Consider the following 17,579-nt stretch of genomic DNA (forward strand, 5'->3'; position numbering starts at 1 on the left):
ACTAAGAGGTTACGTTAGTAGGGACACTCTAAGTGGTAGAAATATAGGAACAAGCGAGTGTAAATGCAAGGAAGAGTAAGTTCTTTAGAGCCATGGTTAGGAAGGGATGACTTTAACCGGTATGATACAAATTAAGAGAAATAGATCGAGACACTGAAGATTTTATTATGGAATCTCTCTGCTTGAATAGGAAACTACGGCCCAATACGCCGATGTCCGTGTATAGAATCGAACCGTTCAGTGCACACGGATACGAATACACGCCGCCATCTCCTCTACCTGTCTATCTACCCCTACTCCCCCACATACCTCATCCGCCAAATCTGCCCCGTCGGTGCAGGCGCCGAGTTCGACGCAATGGCACCAGTTTGCGACAGTTCCACAACAGGCGTCGGCGCCGAGGCAGCAGTGGTCACATCCGCGGCGTTCGGCCTGGGCTGAATGAGCGGCGGGACGGGCTCCGTCTCGCGTTTCAGTAGGACAATGTCCTCCTTGTTCATGCCGAGCTCGGCAAGCTCGGCCTCGTTGAGGTGCAGTTCGGTGAAGACGTCTGGGTTCAGCTGAAGGTCCTCGAGCCGCATGCCGTCCATATCCACCTCGACGATCTCAAGATCCGCGAGAGTGCCGTTGGCGGTGCTGCCCGTCATTCCAGGCACCTCGTCACGCTTGAGCCAGTTTGCACTCGCGACGTCTGTGGCAAGCTGGTAGGCATCCACGAGACCACCCATGGGCTTGGTCACTTGCGTACGCGTGTTCCAGTAGTCTTGGGCGGGCCAGTTGTAGTCGACGAACATGCTTGTTCGTTCTCTTAGCTCTCGTTAATGTGCGCGATTGGAGGGTCATGGACTTACGGATCGTTTGGAAGAGCTCGGAAGCCGTGGTCCAAAACAGTAGCATGGGTATGACTGAGGGGGTCGTCATAGGTAGCTGCACCGCTTAGTAAACGATTTCTCTCAAATGTTCCTGAAATGGTGTTTGGTACTCACCCCAGCATTCCGAATTGGCTGTTTGAGAGTCAAACTAAGCAATATCGTCAGCTCGTACTCACGGCTCTGGCTCTCAAGACTTACCCCATATTTCTGAATGAAATGGCTACCACCAGATGATGCATCGTTTCGATTGTCGTCTTGAGGAGGGCTCCCAAAGCGCCAGGTCACAGGCGGCTTAGGCTTTCCCTTTGCCTTTCGAAGAGCACTACAGGGCTGGTAGGAAGCCAACTGCCACATCCACCAATCGTTTCCTATGATACAATCAGCAAATGCCACAATAACCATACAGAAAAGCCCATCAATTACCTTGTAGACCATTTGCCCTTCCGTTGACAAGCCGAACAATTTGCTTTTGCGGCTTCAAGCCCTCGTCGAGCGATGCCATTGGGAACTCATCACTGTTGCTTTCGGTCACCACTTGCTCAAATTCTCAGAAGACACAATCTGCTTACACTTGACACCGTGCAGTGTTTTCGCCGTTTTGGTGTTGGACAGCCAACGTGCGGTAAAAGTCGGCTCTGAACAAACTGGACCAGTCGTCTTTGGAGAACTTGGCCCCTCGGGCATTTCTAGCACCAGTGTCTACGAAAAGTTCATTTGTGAGCAAGACGACAGTAGATCGAGTGAAATGTGAAGGCCTACCTGCGACGCCGTAGACTGTTTTTCCGCCGAGGCCTTTGTCAATGGCCCATTTCTGGTTATCGCAAATCTTGATCGAGCGTCAGCGAAGTGCACAGCAGAAGTAGGCATCTCTTATTACCTCATCCCATCCGAGTCCGTAGTTACACTTGAAGACGAGTCAGCCAATGCTTGCGGAAGATAGTCCAAATGGGAGGAGATACCGTGTATGTAACCTAGCAAAGTCAGTCAAAGAAGGCGATATGGGTAGCCAAAGGCATTGAACACTCACCGAGCAATCGTCGTCCTTGGGATCATAAGTCTTCTTCGTGTAGACGCCGAAAAGCTGATTGCCATTCGCGTCCACCTTGGGCTTCTTGGGCTTGCTGGGGTTCTTGGCTGGGGCTGCTGCCGGCCTCTTGTTTGAACCGCTCGCTCCGCTGCGCAGCGTCCTGCCGGAGCTGAAGGCGATGACGGAAATGGCATATCCAACAATATCGAGCCCGAGCCCGAGTGAGGGAGACATGTTCCCCAGAGCTCCTTCCGCTGCAAGAGTGGCCATGCATCCCACTGCCAAGCTGCCCAAGGCTCCCGTGAGCAGCGGCGTAGCAGTGACTGTGATAAGGCCACCGGACAAGAAAGCTACACGACACAGACGTGAGTAAAGAGAGCATGTTGGGGAAGGGGAGTCCGTACCGGCGGCCGCGTAGGCGATGGCTATCCCAGTTCCTGCCGTCAAGCAAACACCCGTACTAAGTCCAGCCCCACTAGATGTTCCGCGCCGCCGAAGAGCAGATGTGGATGCCTGACCGAGTAAGTTCAGATTTGAGGCGCTTGCGATTGTCGAAGGCTTGAAGCCGACACAGCAGAAAAGTTGGGTTCCGCCGTTGCATGTCTGATCGTCGTATATCTGAAGCTCAGGGACATCATCCAGGTGGTTGGCTAGATAGTCAGCGGCTGCTCAAGTTGCGGGTAGACACACAAGCTTACTGTTTCCGGCGACGGCAACTGCGGAGCTATCGTTGCAAGCCGGGGTGCCGCAAGCCATGCCAGCGCCGCCCCAGCCTTCCCAGGCGCAGGTGCCCATAGTGGTACCGGGGGCGCAGCAAAGGTTCTGGAACGAGTCATCGGCGCAGATGGTGCTTGTGGAAACCCCTGCTACCTGGCCCCGGGCTTGGGTGACTTGGAAGAATCCCTACACAGTCAGTACTTCGAGGCAAAGAGCAACAAACGAAGCTGCTCACCGAGACACACTCCCCACTGCAATACCGATTAGTATACATCCATATGTACGTCTTCGATTGTTCCACTCACCCGCATAGAGACCAATAGCAAGAGTTCGATATGTCTGCAACGGAATCGGCGTCGGCCATCTTCTCACGAATACTGGCAGTGAGTTCAGAGGGGTAGCCACTGCTCGCACCAATACCGAGCTGAAACCTCCATCAGTACCGCATCTTTGCCTTCCTGAAGAGCGGACGTACCATGTCGTTGGCACTGGTGCCATTCGCGTCATCTTGATCGACGGCTACACAAGGGTTAGCCGGGAAGTTACAAGACACTTGATCTGTCCTTACACCAAATCATGGTACCACCAAGACACTAGTCGGTCAGCATCAATCACGGAGCGCTACCGATTGAAGGGCTTACAAGCTCGTTTGCTCTCTGCATCTTCATCTGCAGGGTGGGGCCATCATCGTAGCTGACCCATTGATCAGAATCCCAGGTGATGTATTTGACAGCAGCTTCCTCGATGGAGATAGGGGTGAGCCCGTTCTCCTCGATGATTCGATTGATTTCTGCCCAAGGTCAACAGCACGCATCATGTGTTACCACAGAATTCTTACCCGCATTCGACAGCGTTCCTGCTGAGTTTGTGCATTCTCCGGCCTTGCCACCTTCAGTGAAGGCGCAGCCGGGGGTGGTACATGTGGGGTCGGTCAGGGTGAACGAACGACCGTACCAGCCGAGGCCGAGAACAACTTGATCCGGATTAACGCCCGCTCTCCACAGCAGAGCGAGGCCGGCTTCTATCTCGGTAATGTTTGTATGAGGGCGAACCTGTGAGACTGTCAGCACCAGCACGATCCTTTCAACCTCGCAGCGTCGAACGTACATATGGACCGGTCACGTCGTTCGTGCTGTCCCAGACACCGTGGATGTCGTAGCTCATGAAGTTGAACCAGTCGAGGTAGTCCTGCATGGCCGCGACGTCGAACCAGCGCATGTACCAGTACGACGAAGGAATCGTCGCACTGATGCCTATGCGAAGTCAGCGAGCGGAACATTCATAAAACCAGGCCGCTTCCAGAAAACATACCATAGGTCGATCCCCATGTCTCACGCATCTCCTGTAAGAGGGTGACGAAGTTTGCCGTATCCGCTTCGATCCCGCCGCGGTCATCGGCACCAGGATACTCCCAGTCCAGGTCCACTCCGTCGAAGCCGTAGGTCTGCATGAACTTGACCAAGGAGTCAATGAAGGCTTTGCGGTTTGCTGCACTTGAAGCCATGTCGCTGAAAGCCGTGCGCGTGTTGGGGGTATTGGTTTCATCCTTCAGCCGTCAGTACGCCACGGCTACGTGCAGTGGTAAAGGGGCAATACATTAAACGCCCATCCTCCAACCGACACCCACGTCTTGAGTGACCTGAGCACACGGGTCAGACAATCTGTAGAGGAATCGCTAGGGGAAAGCCTTCATACGGGTTGTTCGACTTCAGGCCAGTGAAGCGAGTGTACAGGGGAACATCGGTTGCGGTCATGGGCGTCATCTCGAACGTGGTCGGGTCAAAGTACACAAACGCTGGTTTCGTAAGCTCGTCGCCGGGTAGGAGAGCTGTTGACTTTCTCACCAAAATTGAGGTGTGTGAGCCCCGTGAGGTCCAAGTCTTCTGGATCCCTGCTGTCGCACTGGCGTGTGGAGCTCCATGCCTCGTAGTAGCCGATACTTATGGCGGCAGCGCTGCTTCCTGAGCATGAAGGTTCAGCCACCTCTCCGCAGCTGCCGTAGCCATCCTGGCATGGATGCTCCCCAGAGGTGGTGCAGAATTCCTGTCGAGCCGTCAGTCGTGTGGCAGCAGTGGTCAGCGTACGAATACAAACATCACCAGTTCCACAGAAACCATAGTATCTGGACATGTTCAGCTTCCTTTGTTTCGCGTAAGGTGTGGACAGGGAACCTTACGAGCACTGTTGCAGTTCTGATCAGTACAAGTCGCTTGAGAGTGTCGGCGCAGACTTACGCAAACATTTAATGGGCAAGTCACGGTGCCCCCTTCGGAGTACTGTCCGCACTCTGCCTTGGCATCGCAGTTGCTCAGGCAGACATCGTCACCGCACTCGTCCGGGCTGTATCCGCAAATACCGGTCTGTCGTACTCTCAGTATAGGCCTGCACGGGAAAAGCTTAGGTGAGGCACGTACGCTGCTGCAACAGGCTCCGTTACTGCAGGGAGTTCCGGGAGCACAGGTCCCTTCGGGCAAGCCGTTGTCCCCGGTCTGTCTCTTGCCCAAGGACGTTCCGTTGTTGCTGACTTGGAGGACTTTGATGAGCGGGTTGACAGTGACGCCGCTGACATTCTGGAAAACGGGTGTTAGCGGGTTATACTTTGCGTAGGCGGCTTTGTAGATGGTCGAGTTTTTCTGGGCCGTGCCGTTGGTCGTCGAAGCAAGAGCCTGGACGCTGCCCGCAGCTGCGAGAGCCGCAACAAGTTGGAGCAACTTCATCGTGCAACAGGGTGGTGCCGGCATCCATTCAACCAGTCAGCAAGAAAGCCCCGGGCTTTTATGACCACGCTGCGCAATTCGCTCAAAACGCGAATACGCGAGAAAGTCCGTCGGACCGAGAGAGCGGACTTAGCAGGCGAGAATATCAGGCAAAACGAAGCCCCCATGATCCTTCTGTCGGCGCGATGGTACTGAAGTGGGTGTTGTGCGTGGAGTGTGGTGCGGGAACCTCATCTCCGCCTCGCCACATGCAGGGCAAGCGCCCGCTCCGGTGCCTTACAGCTCGGGTGCGCTTCGGGTGTGGCGTCTATAAGCAATGCCACCTGCCTCAAACGGCTTTGCCGTTGCTTCCGGTGACGGTGGGGGCGGGTTCGGTACGGTCGGTGGGGGCCAAGCGTTTGGCGGAAGGATTCACTGTCATGCCATTTCAATATCACAATTTGTAGACTGCAACCGAAGGGTGACCCCTTCTCCGAGCATTTCTCGGTGTTAAACTCGCCCCAGTAGTGCTTTATACGGGCGCTGCCGCAGCGTGGATGGGGAGCTGTTGCGCCTGTGTTTTGCCCAACTGCTTTTCTCCATGGGTTCCGGCTGGACTCTGCTCACCGGACAGCTGCTTCTGGCGGCTGTCACGGCAGACTTCACCATTTTCGACAACTACAATGCTACGGATCTCAGCTCCTCGTTTGGGGTAGACAGCCAGTGCATGCAGGCGTTGTATGTACTGCGAGACGCCTACCTTCTGTCTGTTCTCCGGCTGACCTGGGCAGAAACGCGACACTGAGCTGCGATCTCCTCAACACTGTACAAGCAGCCCAGGGAGTCGACCTCGAGTACTGGTCTCAGGAGAATGTCACGACCATGTGCACGGCAGACTGCTCGACGTCGTTGGAAAAGTGGCTTTCGGCAGTTGAAAGCGATTGCTCCGGCCAACAGGTCGCTCACAACGGCCTTGTGCTGGATCCCAAGTACATGCCACTGAGGTACATCGGGGGCTACCAGCTTGCCTGCCTCCAGGACACGGCTGAGAACTGGTGTTTTTTCGAGTCTCAGTCATGGGTCGGCAGCGATTACATCAGGTAAGCACCACTACAGCTCTTTCAACGGCAAACACGGCTGACTGGTGAAATGAAAGATGGGATCCGGCGGCATGCTATCAGGAAGACGAGACGAACATACCCGCCGAGTGCAGCGATCCTGACTTCTCCACTGCCGACATGACGTCTGACATGATGGCCGTGACGAATCTATACGACAAGGAGCTGGTAAATCTTGAAAGCTCCGCCGCATTCCATGCAAAGAAAGCTGACCAGAATTTGTACAGTACTGCAGCGAATGCTTCTTGCTGATGTGGAGAAAACGGCTCGAGGATCCGTTCCTCGTGTCTTCGAATCACACGGATTACCTGCTGGAGCAGTTTGATCTGTTGCAAACCAACTGCTCCACAACCATGGCATTGACGACTTCGGCGCCGACGTTGGTTTCTAATACCATAGCTACGGCCTCTGCCACAACGACGACGACAACATCCTCGACTGACCAAGCCAACGCAACGTGCACTGGCCAGCTCGTCCAGCCCACAGACCCTTCGCTGCCATGCGAGATTCTTACAAGGAACTACAATGTCAGCACCGGAGATGCACGGCAGGTTACTGGAGACTACAACTGCCAGTTTAGCAACACAACAGTGTGCCTGCCGCTGCCGTGCGAGCTGGATACGATCTATGGTGGTGTAACCTGGTAGGAGGTGCTGCAATTTGTGTGATTGAACGAGTATGCTGACGAAGCCGGCAGCACTGATCTCGCCGCGAATTATTCCGACGCCAATCAGAATGTGACGATACCGATGCTGCTGCAGTGGAATCCCAAGCTCGCAGGAAGCTGCGACAATCTCGGGCCTCAGGCGCTTTGCAAAGGGTGCGCTGGCTTCCACTGGATGAATGGCGTGCAGAAACCGCTGACCAAACCAGGCCTGCGCAGGGCAGATATACACCAACTGCATCGATATTCGCACCCACAAGCACAGGACAGTACTACACTACAGGCAGGTTTCTTTCAGCTCTCCGACGGGTGCCATTTACTGAGTGTGGAGGATAGCGACTCCTGCGCTGCCCACAGAACCGGGTGCAGCCGCGGCCTGTGGGCTCTACTACAGCGTAAAGACGGGAGATACGTGTCAGACTATCGCGCTGCGGTTGTGAGTATGACGCCAGCACGTAAAGAACCTGGCTGATTTGTCTGAAGCGGCATCACGCTCCAAGATGTCAAAGACCTCAACGACCAAGTAGGCATTCATTCTGTGTCCTATGGTCAGCACGTCGCTTACTGGTCCTCTAGCTCAACGACGACTGCACCAACCTTTGGCTGGATTACGCCATATGCGTGGCGCCGATAACAAAGGGCGCGACGAGTACGGACGGCACGTGTGGACCAAACTACAACAATGCCGACTGTGAAGACTCGGGCTTCGGCGACTGCGTAAGCCACTGCACTCCCAGCACTCTTCAACACATGCGGCCCGACTGACTTGGATTGTTGCAGTGCTCGGTGAACGGGTATTGCGGCGACGGGGCAGCTTACTGCAGCGCCAACGTTTGCGTGTCCGGCGCATGTTCCAACTCGACCGAGCTCATCAGCACCGACGGAACGTGCAACCAGACGATCAGCTGCACTGGCTCCGGGTTTGGCGAGTATGTTGATCAAGCCTTGGGCGTCTTGGAAGTCGATGCTGACCGAAGCCGCAGCTGTTGCAGCACGAGCGGGTACTGTGGGTCGGGGGATGATTGGTGCGGTAGGTGAAAAAGAAGAGGCGGCTCATATGCGACAGTGCTGACCTCCAAAGGCCCAGGAAACTGCATGTCCGGAGCGTGCGACCCTGACATTGGCGGGAAGAGCTTGGACGGGTCGTGTGGGCCGCTGTTTGCGGGCAACAAAACCTGTACCGGAACGCAATTTGGGATCTGGTGAGCTTGAGTGAGCACTCGACGGTCTGATGCAGCTGACAGGTCTCGTTCACAGCTGCAGCACATCTGGATATTGTGGCAATTCCACAGACTATTGCGGTGAGTTTTCCCTCTTGGCACGAGGAGTTTGCATTCACTAAACACGATTCCTACCCTCAGGATCCGGAAATTGCTACTCGGGGGCTTGCGATTCATGAGGCACAGTGGCAGGCAGAGTGATGACGAGTGACCCAACGTCCCCACTCTGGGGTGGTTGGAGCCTAATTACGTAGATAAGTGCTGTGCCGCAATTAATTACAGAGGCACAACCTTGTGGGGCCGGGTGCCTGCAGCATGCACGAGCTATTTAAACTCGCCCCGCCACCCCCAAGAAATGCCCATTATCGACTCCAATGGCTTCCCACTTTGCATCTGTAGCTCGATGGCGGGTGAGCCCAGACCGCCCGCCCCGGGAAGACGTGGATGGGCTGGATTTTGAGCGCTGCGCCGCCCTGCACAACGCCATCGTCAGCTACGCCTGGAGATCCTACGGCATGCCGGCGCCCAGGGAACGGCTCCCGCTGCCTAGCTGGTGGGAATACCACGCCGACGAGGCCGAGGCCGTACGCTCCAGACTCCACCCGTCCATCGTCGAGTTCCTGCAGCGCGCATACGCGATCCCCCGCGACTCGGGGATCAGCTTCTTCAGATACCTGCACGGACTGCATGCCCCCAGCATGCTCTGGTTCACCCAGGGATTCGGACAGGGCGACCGCTTCCTGACGCTCTACAACACCCACGCCGAGCTCGGCTCCAACCCCGACGGACTTGTGTGAGTATTCCTCAGCCCCGTGTCCGCGTTCGAAGGCTCATCCAGCGCAACAGCTACGACCAGACCGACCACACCGTCCACATGAACTTCAGCATCGAGGACATGAAGCTGGACGAGGACGAACCGGAGTGGCTGAAGCTCGAATCCGTCCTGAGCATCTACATCGACATGATCGAGCACCGCAAGATCGTCGCCCTGCCGTTCAGCTTCTTCGAAGACGACGCCCCCGCCGCCGCCCCCAACGGCAGCAGCCAGCCGCGAATCGACCCCGCCAGCGGCGCGCGCAAGCCCGTCGTCGACTACGCCCGGCCGTGGGTCGAGGCGCCCTACTCGAAAGTCGACCTCGAAGAAACGCTCGACATCTGGGCCGATCTCATCAAGGCCATCGAGACGCGCATGCCGGGCTACGCCATCGACGCCGCCGCCGCCGCCGACGCCGACAACCAGCACGGGCTCGTCGACGCCGCCAGCCTGGACGCGGCGGGCGTGCCGGCGACGGGCTTCGCGCGCGAGCTGCTGCTGCGCGCCCGCCGCCCGCGCTTCGTCTACCTCGCCCCCGGCGTGCGCCTGCCCACGCTGGACGAGTTCGTCGCCCAGCCCTACCGCGACGTCGCCTTCGACGACGAGGGCCCGCATTTCGTGAAGCCCATCCGGCTGTTCGTCGTCGAGCATGATGTTTCCCAGCAGCCTGTTCCGCACGATGATGCCGCGGGCTGGCCGTACAACCTGCTGCCGGGCGGCGCGCCGTGCGGCTTCTACCTGGACCTCTGCTGGACCCAGGACCCAGCGCCGTTCGAGGACGCGGTGCTGGTGCGGTTCCCGTTCGAGCTGGCGCGCCGGCCGGACGGGTCGACGCCGGGCGTGTGGCGCATGGATGGGGTGGAGAAGTACGGCAAGCCGCATGGGACGCAGCTGCTGGCGGTGCTCGAGAACATGTATAACAACGTGACCGAGGGTAACTGGCGGGTGGACGAGTACGGAGTGGCCGGGGGGATTGCCGAGTTCCAGGAGGCGGATGCACGCGAGTTGGAGGAGCGTTATAGCATCCCCGTCGGTCCGCAGAGGTTCTGGTGAAGACGTAGGTAGTCATCCAGTGAACCAGTCTCTTAATGTCGATATATATACAAGAACCACGACGAACCAAGCACACCAAGCAGCTAGCCCATGCCAGTCTCGCAATCAATGAAGCCCACAGCAAACGCACCAAACATCCCACATATCACGACCCACCCTCCTCCGGCTTCCGCGCATAGCACACATACATGTCATGATACGCCCTCACCGCCGGATCCCTCACATCCGCCTTGATCTTCGCGATCCACACCTGCGCCTCCTCAAACGAGTACCCCAACACGCGCGTCAGCATCGCCAGCGTCCAGTTCTCCACCCCCTCCAGCAAATGCAACCTGCTCCACCGCCCCAACTCCTTCATCCGCGCATCCCTCGCCCACGGCCCCGTCGGCCACCGATACTCCACCTGCGTCACATCCTCCCACCCGCCGCCCTCCTCCAACCACCCCTTCATCCGATACACCACATCCCCGGGCTTCCCGATCCGCCTACACGCCTCCTCCCCCAACCCATCCAACTGCGCCAACGCGCTATCCGCCGGCAACCCACTGCCATCCTCCCCCGCCCCTTTAAACCTCCTCCCCATCTCCACGTGCTCGATGTAACCTCCCGGCTTGAGACACCGCCGCGCCTCGGCGTAGAAGGCGCGCCAGTCGCCGACGCAGCCGAACAGCGACCGCACGTGGATGAAGTCGAAGGTGCCCGACCGCCACGTCCACGGCGTGTCGGCGGCGTCGTCGACCTCGAAGCGGCAGTTGGGCGGCACCCACGACGGCTGGGTGGGCGAGAGGTCCGTGCCGGTGACGTCGGCGGTGGGGTGGGCGTCGGCGAGGTCGCTGCCCGGGCGGGGTTGTCAGTTTTGCTTTTCGGGTGCGGACGATTGCGAAGGGGGAGGGAAGGACTGGGGAGGGAGGGTGACGCCGCACATGGCCCAGATCCCCGTGCCGCACCCGACGTCGAGCACCTTCCCGATCTCGGCGGGGAGCGGGGCGAGGAAGAGTTTGCCGTCGAGCGTCTTGAGCCACAGGTTGTGCGCGATGTCGAGGTGGTCCTGGGCCTTTTCGTCGTTGGGGCCCCAGTATTCGCCGTCGCGGTAGGCGTGGTAGCGGCGCCCGTTTTCGAACCGGTAGCGGTAGATGCTGGAGTGCACGCTGGTCGTCTCGCTGGCGAGGTCGTCGTCGTCGCCGTCCTCGATGCCGCTGTCGCACCCGGCGTGGGGGGTGTCGTCGTTGTCGTCGTCGGCCATTGTGGTTTAGGAGGGAGGGAGGGAGGGAGAAAGCGGGCGGATGATCGGGGCGGCGGGCGGATCGGAGCGGTTTTATATGTGCGCTGAGGATGGGTTCGACGTGGAGATGGCTTCCTGTTCTAGCCTCTGCGAGGTCCGCCGGTCCTGATTCATCAGCCGTCGCCGACGCATGGTGCACCGTTTCAGTGTGGTTGCCGTGCTGTGCCGCAAGATGTCATGTTCTCCACTGTTGGACTAATTTCCATCCCGATGTGTCAGCTGAACCGATGATCGACGAGCAAAGTTCCGTAGCGAGAGAGAAAGGCGAAAGTGTCATCTGGCCAGTGTTGAAAGCCCGCATCGTGTCCTGGTGGTCATGGTGATAATCAGCCTGTCGCAGCTCGACCGAGTATTCGGCCTGCATCTGGAGCACTTGATTGCAATTGGCTTCGTTGCCACTGCCATTGTTTGAGCTGTCGATAAGATTGACCAGAAGATGACACGAAAAGAGTAGGTCTTTTGCAAGAGACTGGACGAGATAAGAAGCAGCATATATCGAGACAAAATCGGACTAAAGTGTACTCATTCCTATGACTTTGATGCTTGCAGCTTGAAGCGGGTTTTCAGGCAGAGGTTTGTTGCAGAGGTTGGGGAGTGTAAATGGAGAGCTCTCCGAAGTCGCACTTGGAAGACGTCGACGCGTACTTAAGTCAGAAGGCTCAATTCTACGGGCGAAGGCGTGATTCGACAATGGAGCGACTCGTAACGGCTGACGACAGTGCTGTTGACGACTTTCTCCCAGATCAGCGTCATGCATGCCCGAACTGATGTTTGGGTCTGCCGATCTCCTCGGACCGTTTGAACTCCTGCCCCGGCCCGAGTCCGTTTCGTTTTAGACCTTCCCGAAAGAGTTGGACGGCACGATAGGACGCGGGTGATTCTCGGATCCATGGTGTATACGCGTCTCTGTGGGTCATCAGGTTTGCATAGCCAGCTGTCTGTTTAGGCATGGCTCTATTGTCAGGACAACCGGACCCACTGTGCAATCAGATTGCGGCCTCTCGTAATGGTCGAGGGAGCCAACCCCTGTCGGCTTCCAGTGATAAGAAACAATAAGCTTCGCAATAAGCTCCCGTGTACGGCTCGAGGCTGCGCAATCGGCCGAAGCCGAACAGCTCACAAGGAGTCATGGACAGTCTACCTGGAGGCACTGAAAACGGCTGCGGACGCGTACCACTATCCGCTCGGTCGTCCATAAGTAAAAGACTGAGGTAGAGCTGATAGGGGTATGTACCATCAGGCAACAAGACTTGTATCTCTTCCCAAGCTGACCACCATGGTAGCCCGCTGTCTCCTTTTGGCTTCCAGCCTTTCCCTTCTTTTCAGTAACGCGACGGCATGGACGTATTCCACGAACTACTCAGCCCAACTGCTCTCTTCAGGAACCAGTATGTCGGATGCATATCAACCCACAAGCTTTGTGCTGACGCATACCCAGTCCATCTTGGCGAATGGCAGGAGGCGTTTGAAAGGTCGAAGCAATTCGTCGCTACACTGTCGAATTCGGAAAAAATCGACATCATCACCGAAGGCAGTGCTGGCAGCTTCCCGGGTTTGAGCACCAGTGATGGCTCTGCATCTGTCCTTGACTACTACTGGGTCACCACCTGGCCAGCTCCACTTGCCATGGCCATGACATGGGACAAAGAGCTGGTCTACAACCAAAGCTACGGGCTCGGTTCCGAGATGTGGAACAAGGGAATCAACCTCGCCAACGCGCCCACTGCCCAGCCACTCGGCCGCTCGCCATGGGGAGGACGCAATGGCGAGACGTACGGCCCAGACGCATACCTCAATGGCATCATGTTCGGCCAGGCCACCAAGGGGATCAGCGACGCGGGAGTCATCCCCGCCGGCAAGCACGTGTTGCTGAACGAGCAGGAGACGAATCGCGAAGGTGCGGGCTCCCTCAACGCAGCCGCCGGCGCCGCCGAGAACGCGTACTCGGCCGTCGTCGACAACAAAGCCCTCCACGAGACGTACCTCTGGGGTTTCATGGACGCCGTCAAGAACGGCCTGGGCGGAGTCATGTGTGCCATGAACCGCGTCAACGGCACCTTCTCCTGCGAGAACCAGGAACTGCTCGCCTACTACCTCAAGACCGAGCTCGGCTTCCCCGGCCTGGTCTATGCCGACGTCGGCGGCCAGAAGACCGGGATCCACTCGGCCAATGCGGGTCTTGACCGCGGCTCGTCTACCTACTGGACCAACTCGAGCATCGCTGCCGGTATGCAGAACGGGTCCTTCACCGAAGCTCGTCTAGACGACATGGTGATCCGCACCATCATCGGCTGGTACAAGCACGGACAGGATCTTGCAAGCTTCCCGGACCTCGCCTCGGACGGTGACTATGTCGACACGCGCAAGAATCATGGCGAGCTTGCCCGCGAGTATGCAGCTGCCTCTCTCGTCCTGCTGAAGAACACGAACAGTGCCCTGCCTCTCAGGAGTCCCAAGAAGATTGCCCTGTTCGGTGTCCATGCGGGATCCGCGCAGATTGGACCCAACACTGAAATGTCAGTCCAGGGATCCGACTCCGTCTTCCAAGGCCACATGGCGCAGATTGGCGGAAGCGGCCAAGGCTCCTTTGCGTATTTGATCACCCCTGAACACGCCTTTGTTGAGAAGGCGAGAGAGGATGGAGCCATGCTCCGCGTCATGCTCAACGACAGCGTCATCTCCAGCGGAGCTACTGGTGGCATTGGCGCGGGGCCCAATGCCGGATCCGCAAGCACAGACTCGACTGCGGCCACTCAGACAACCGAAGGCTACTCTTACAACCAGGACGTGTGCCTTGTCTTTCTGAACGCTTACTCCGGCGAGGGCGGCGACCGGGACGAGCTCTACAACACTGATCAAGACAGGTGTGTCATGGCCACCAGCTCACCCTCCACCCCGCTCTCCACACTGACCTTCCTGCAGCCTCGTAAACGCCGTTGCAGCCAACTGCAACAACACCGTCGTCGTAATCAACACCACGGGCCCCCGTCTCGTCGATCGATTCATCACCCACGAAAACGTCACCGCCGTCCTCTACGGCGGCGCCCTCGGCCAAGAATCCGGAAACGCCATCGTGGACGTGCTCTACGGCAAGGTCAACCCCTCCGGCCGCCTGGTCCACACCATCGCCAAGAACGAAAGCGACTACGACCCCAACACCCAGATCTCCGCCGACGAAGTCATCACCTTCACCGAAGGCAACTACCTCGACTACAAATACTTTGACAAATACAACATCACCCCACGGTAAGTCGTCGCCGACGCCACCCCCCCTCCCTCACCACAACTGACACAACCCCAGCCACGAATTCGGCTTCGGCCTCTCCTACACCACCTTCACCTACACCGCCCTCACAATCACCACCACCACCACCACCAACGCCTCCTCCTCCACCACCCTCTCCGCCGCCCCCTACGCAACCGGCCCCCTCCTCCCCGGCGGCCGCGCCTCCCTCTGGCACCCCGCCGCCCGCGTCTCCGTCACCGTCTCCAACACCGGGCCCCGCGCCGTCGACGGCCACGAGGTCGCGCAGCTGTACCTGACGTACCCGGCGGGCGTGGGCGCGGACGTGCCGGCGCGGCAGCTGCGCGGGTTCGAGAGGGTGTGGGTGCCGGCGGGGGAAGAGCGGGAGGTGGTGTTTGTGTTGCGGAGGAGGGACCTGAGCGTTTGGGATGTGAGGGCGGGGGAGTGGAGGGTGGAGGGGGGGAGGTATGGGGTTGAGGTGGGGGCGAGCAGTCGGGATGGGAGGGTGGAGGGGGATATTGTTGTGGGGTAGGTACTGGGTGGGTGGAGTGTTGCGAGGGGCCCGGCCGGCCGGGCGTGTGACTCGTGAGCGGGGTTGTTGGGTGAGGAAAGATGCGGATGCTGTACATGGCGGGGCTTTGCTGCAGTTGTATCGAGATCCCTGGTCGCTGGGGCTGAGCCTTTGCTCACTGGACTGCTTCTGGTTGATTGACTAACGCTCTCGAAGCACCTGTCTTTGGCTGATGACGGCATTACGGATGCTTACCTGGGTGGTGGAACCACGTATCTGGGCATGTTTTTGCCATCACAAGAAATGCGTCTGCATCTAGACATCTGCTTCGACCGCCTACAAGGGAAGACTGTTGGAGTCCATTACTATGACCGGCTATTTGCTTCAATTACTGCGTTGGGCGTCGATGTCGTGAGAGAAGTCTTAGCCTCGGCCCCCCATCTCTTGCCAGTTATCCAGGGGTTTGTGGAGGACGGCCCTCCTAGTTCAATGACCTGTCGTTTCTGTTTCACCACCGCAAAAGACGTCTGTTGGCAATCAATTATGGATTGGGAGCTGTTGTTGAATTATTGGGAAGTGACACGAGGACCTTCCCCCTGAATGCACCCTGTGGTGTAGAAAAAGAAGCCTCTCAAAAGAGGGCTACAAAACGCGTAACTCCATGCTACGACCATCGCGGCATCCGTCCTCTATCCCGTCTATTAGAACCTCTTATGTCTAAAACACCAGTGTCCGAATACCCCTTGAAGAATAACTGTACATTGGGGCATCCCTCGCACCCTTCTCCAACAATCATCTATGGTTCTTTAGTGCTATTGCGTCCATGTCGACGGTGTGCGATATGATGTAGTAGGCGTCTGTAGATGAGAGGTCAGCAGGGTCGTCTACTTTGTGGCAACAGCAAAACTTACGAATGACTCCCGGGATCCAGCCAAGGCAGCAGAGGCCGATGTTGATAAGAGCGTCGTTGCCGAAGTCGCGCTTGAGCACGACTGTTGCAGGCGGACAGAGGACTGCCATGCAGTATTCGGAGCATTCGCCCTGCGTAGATGGTGGTTAGACGCGGGACTCGCGAGGTTCTTTGCGTGAGCACTCACCATGGTGCGGGTATGACTTGTCGGTAATCGCAGATGGGATTTATTGGGGCAACTCGGCACAGTTTCTAAACAATGTCCATGGTCAGGGACTGAAAGGGGTTGCCAAGGCTGTCTGGGATGTGCGTACCTCCAAATGGGATTCCAATGGCAGAACTGTGGTTTGGAACGTCTGGCAGCTGGTTGTCGTCGGGAGCGGTTTGGTGAAGGCTTTAAAGTCAGCGGGTTGATCGCTTTGATGAAGGGTCTGGGCAGCTTATTTACTCGTGGCGCAAGGTGGCAACGGCTGGTCGCAGTGACAAAGCCTACTCTCCCGAGTCAACATCACGGCTCAGGGTAGGTCCGTGCGATGCATGCAGTCTAAGATCCACGTGGACCCACAGACGTCCGGCTCCGCACACGCTCGGGCCGACAGGAACTATCTGAGCTCAGTGTCCAGAAACAGCCACCGACCAGGAAAAGCATCCGCCACGGTGAAGGACATCTGCGTGACGGGCAGCACACAGGCCATAGGCACATGTTTGTTCGTAGGCAGGCGGACAGGCCGTCGCAACACAAGCCATGTCGGGACCGTTGCGAAAAACTGCCCGAAACGGAATGTGGCGGCGGTCCGGGCCAATTCCGCTAGCCGTCTCCTGGTAGTGCGGTCGTGGCGGTGCCGCACCTCTGGCTGCTCTCGACATACCCAAGGCTTGCTTAGCCGTTCCCCTTGATCCGGTATCTCAGATCCCGTATTCTTCCGCCACACGGATTCGCAACCGCCGGCGACACAGGGTGCCGCGCACCCAAAGCGCTTCAGGCAATCACACCATGCAGAATCTCGCCCCGGATGTGGAAATTGCACGGCCCGTGGAACCAGCGTAGAAGGCTCCGGAGAGGGCCGGCTAGAGCGGCGCCTAGAAGCCAAAACCGACGGTGCCACCAACCAACGTCCGAGAGCAGAAACTGCCGCGCTACCGCTGCCACGTGGAAGAGCGTGCGCCTTCCCTTAATTCCCCAAGCGCCTCGCTCGCGTGGCAGCCGCGGTAGGCCCCGGAGGAGGATCATCACGGAGCAGCTCGTGGCGACTGCTCCAACCTATCGCTCATCCTCTCCGTTGACAGACCCGACCTCTCCCCGACCTCTCCCCGACCGACCAGACTCCCCTTCCATCCGACATGCCAGCCTCGACTGTCCCACCGTGCCGAACATGTATGAGCAGCGCTTCCCGATCATGCGTTCCCGAACACGCGTCCGCCTCGCACCCGTCACCGCGCGCCTGAAGCCG

The 17,579-nt window shown here is 57.9% G+C and overlaps 4 protein-coding genes across 4 annotated transcripts; 2 read left to right on the plus strand and 2 right to left on the minus strand.

Moving 5' to 3' along the window:
* Window positions 1-293: 293 nt before the first annotated feature.
* Window positions 294-5,333, minus strand: BKCO1_8100032 (class v chitinase; the record flags this gene model as incomplete). The annotated part of the gene is made up of 25 exons (XM_020279469.1): window positions 294-795; window positions 852-927; window positions 987-1,020; window positions 1,071-1,240; window positions 1,296-1,387; window positions 1,442-1,571; window positions 1,632-1,698; window positions 1,750-1,776; window positions 1,832-1,843; window positions 1,900-2,249; window positions 2,304-2,549; window positions 2,598-2,802; window positions 2,852-2,867; window positions 2,922-3,040; window positions 3,092-3,135; window positions 3,185-3,209; window positions 3,258-3,406; window positions 3,455-3,668; window positions 3,724-3,869; window positions 3,928-4,162; window positions 4,213-4,255; window positions 4,312-4,411; window positions 4,461-4,659; window positions 4,851-4,976; window positions 5,031-5,333. 25 exons carry the CDS (start codon window positions 5,331-5,333, stop codon window positions 294-296), a joined length of 3,630 nt encoding a protein of 1,209 aa, XP_020125671.1.
* Window positions 5,334-5,913: 580 nt separating this feature from the next.
* BKCO1_8100033 (chitin-type 1) lies at window positions 5,914-10,181 on the plus strand (the record flags this gene model as incomplete). Its single annotated transcript, XM_020279470.1, has 13 exons — window positions 5,914-6,050; window positions 6,104-6,412; window positions 6,469-6,598; window positions 6,658-7,073; window positions 7,128-7,381; window positions 7,431-7,530; window positions 7,578-7,617; window positions 7,671-7,811; window positions 7,875-8,124; window positions 8,176-8,296; window positions 8,352-8,395; window positions 8,714-9,107; window positions 9,161-10,181. 13 exons carry the CDS (start codon window positions 5,914-5,916, stop codon window positions 10,179-10,181), a joined length of 3,357 nt encoding a protein of 1,118 aa, XP_020125670.1.
* Window positions 10,182-10,326: 145 nt separating this feature from the next.
* Window positions 10,327-11,424, minus strand: BKCO1_8100034 (sam dependent methyltransferase; the record flags this gene model as incomplete). The annotated part of the gene is made up of 2 exons (XM_020279471.1): window positions 10,327-11,014; window positions 11,105-11,424. The coding sequence occupies 2 exons, from the start codon at window positions 11,422-11,424 to the stop codon at window positions 10,327-10,329; spliced, it is 1,008 nt and encodes a 335-aa protein (XP_020125665.1).
* A 1,315-nt stretch (window positions 11,425-12,739) lies between these two features.
* On the plus strand, window positions 12,740-15,239 carry BKCO1_8100035 (beta-glucosidase d; the record flags this gene model as incomplete). Its single annotated transcript, XM_020279472.1, has 4 exons — window positions 12,740-12,851; window positions 12,902-14,327; window positions 14,386-14,709; window positions 14,765-15,239. The coding sequence occupies 4 exons, from the start codon at window positions 12,740-12,742 to the stop codon at window positions 15,237-15,239; spliced, it is 2,337 nt and encodes a 778-aa protein (XP_020125664.1).
* Window positions 15,240-17,579: the final 2,340 nt, after the last annotated feature.

This window comes from Diplodia corticola (genome assembly GCF_001883845.1).
Source record: "Diplodia corticola strain CBS 112549 chromosome Unknown scaffold81, whole genome shotgun sequence".
NCBI classification, from domain to species: Eukaryota; Fungi; Ascomycota; class Dothideomycetes; order Botryosphaeriales; family Botryosphaeriaceae; genus Diplodia; species Diplodia corticola.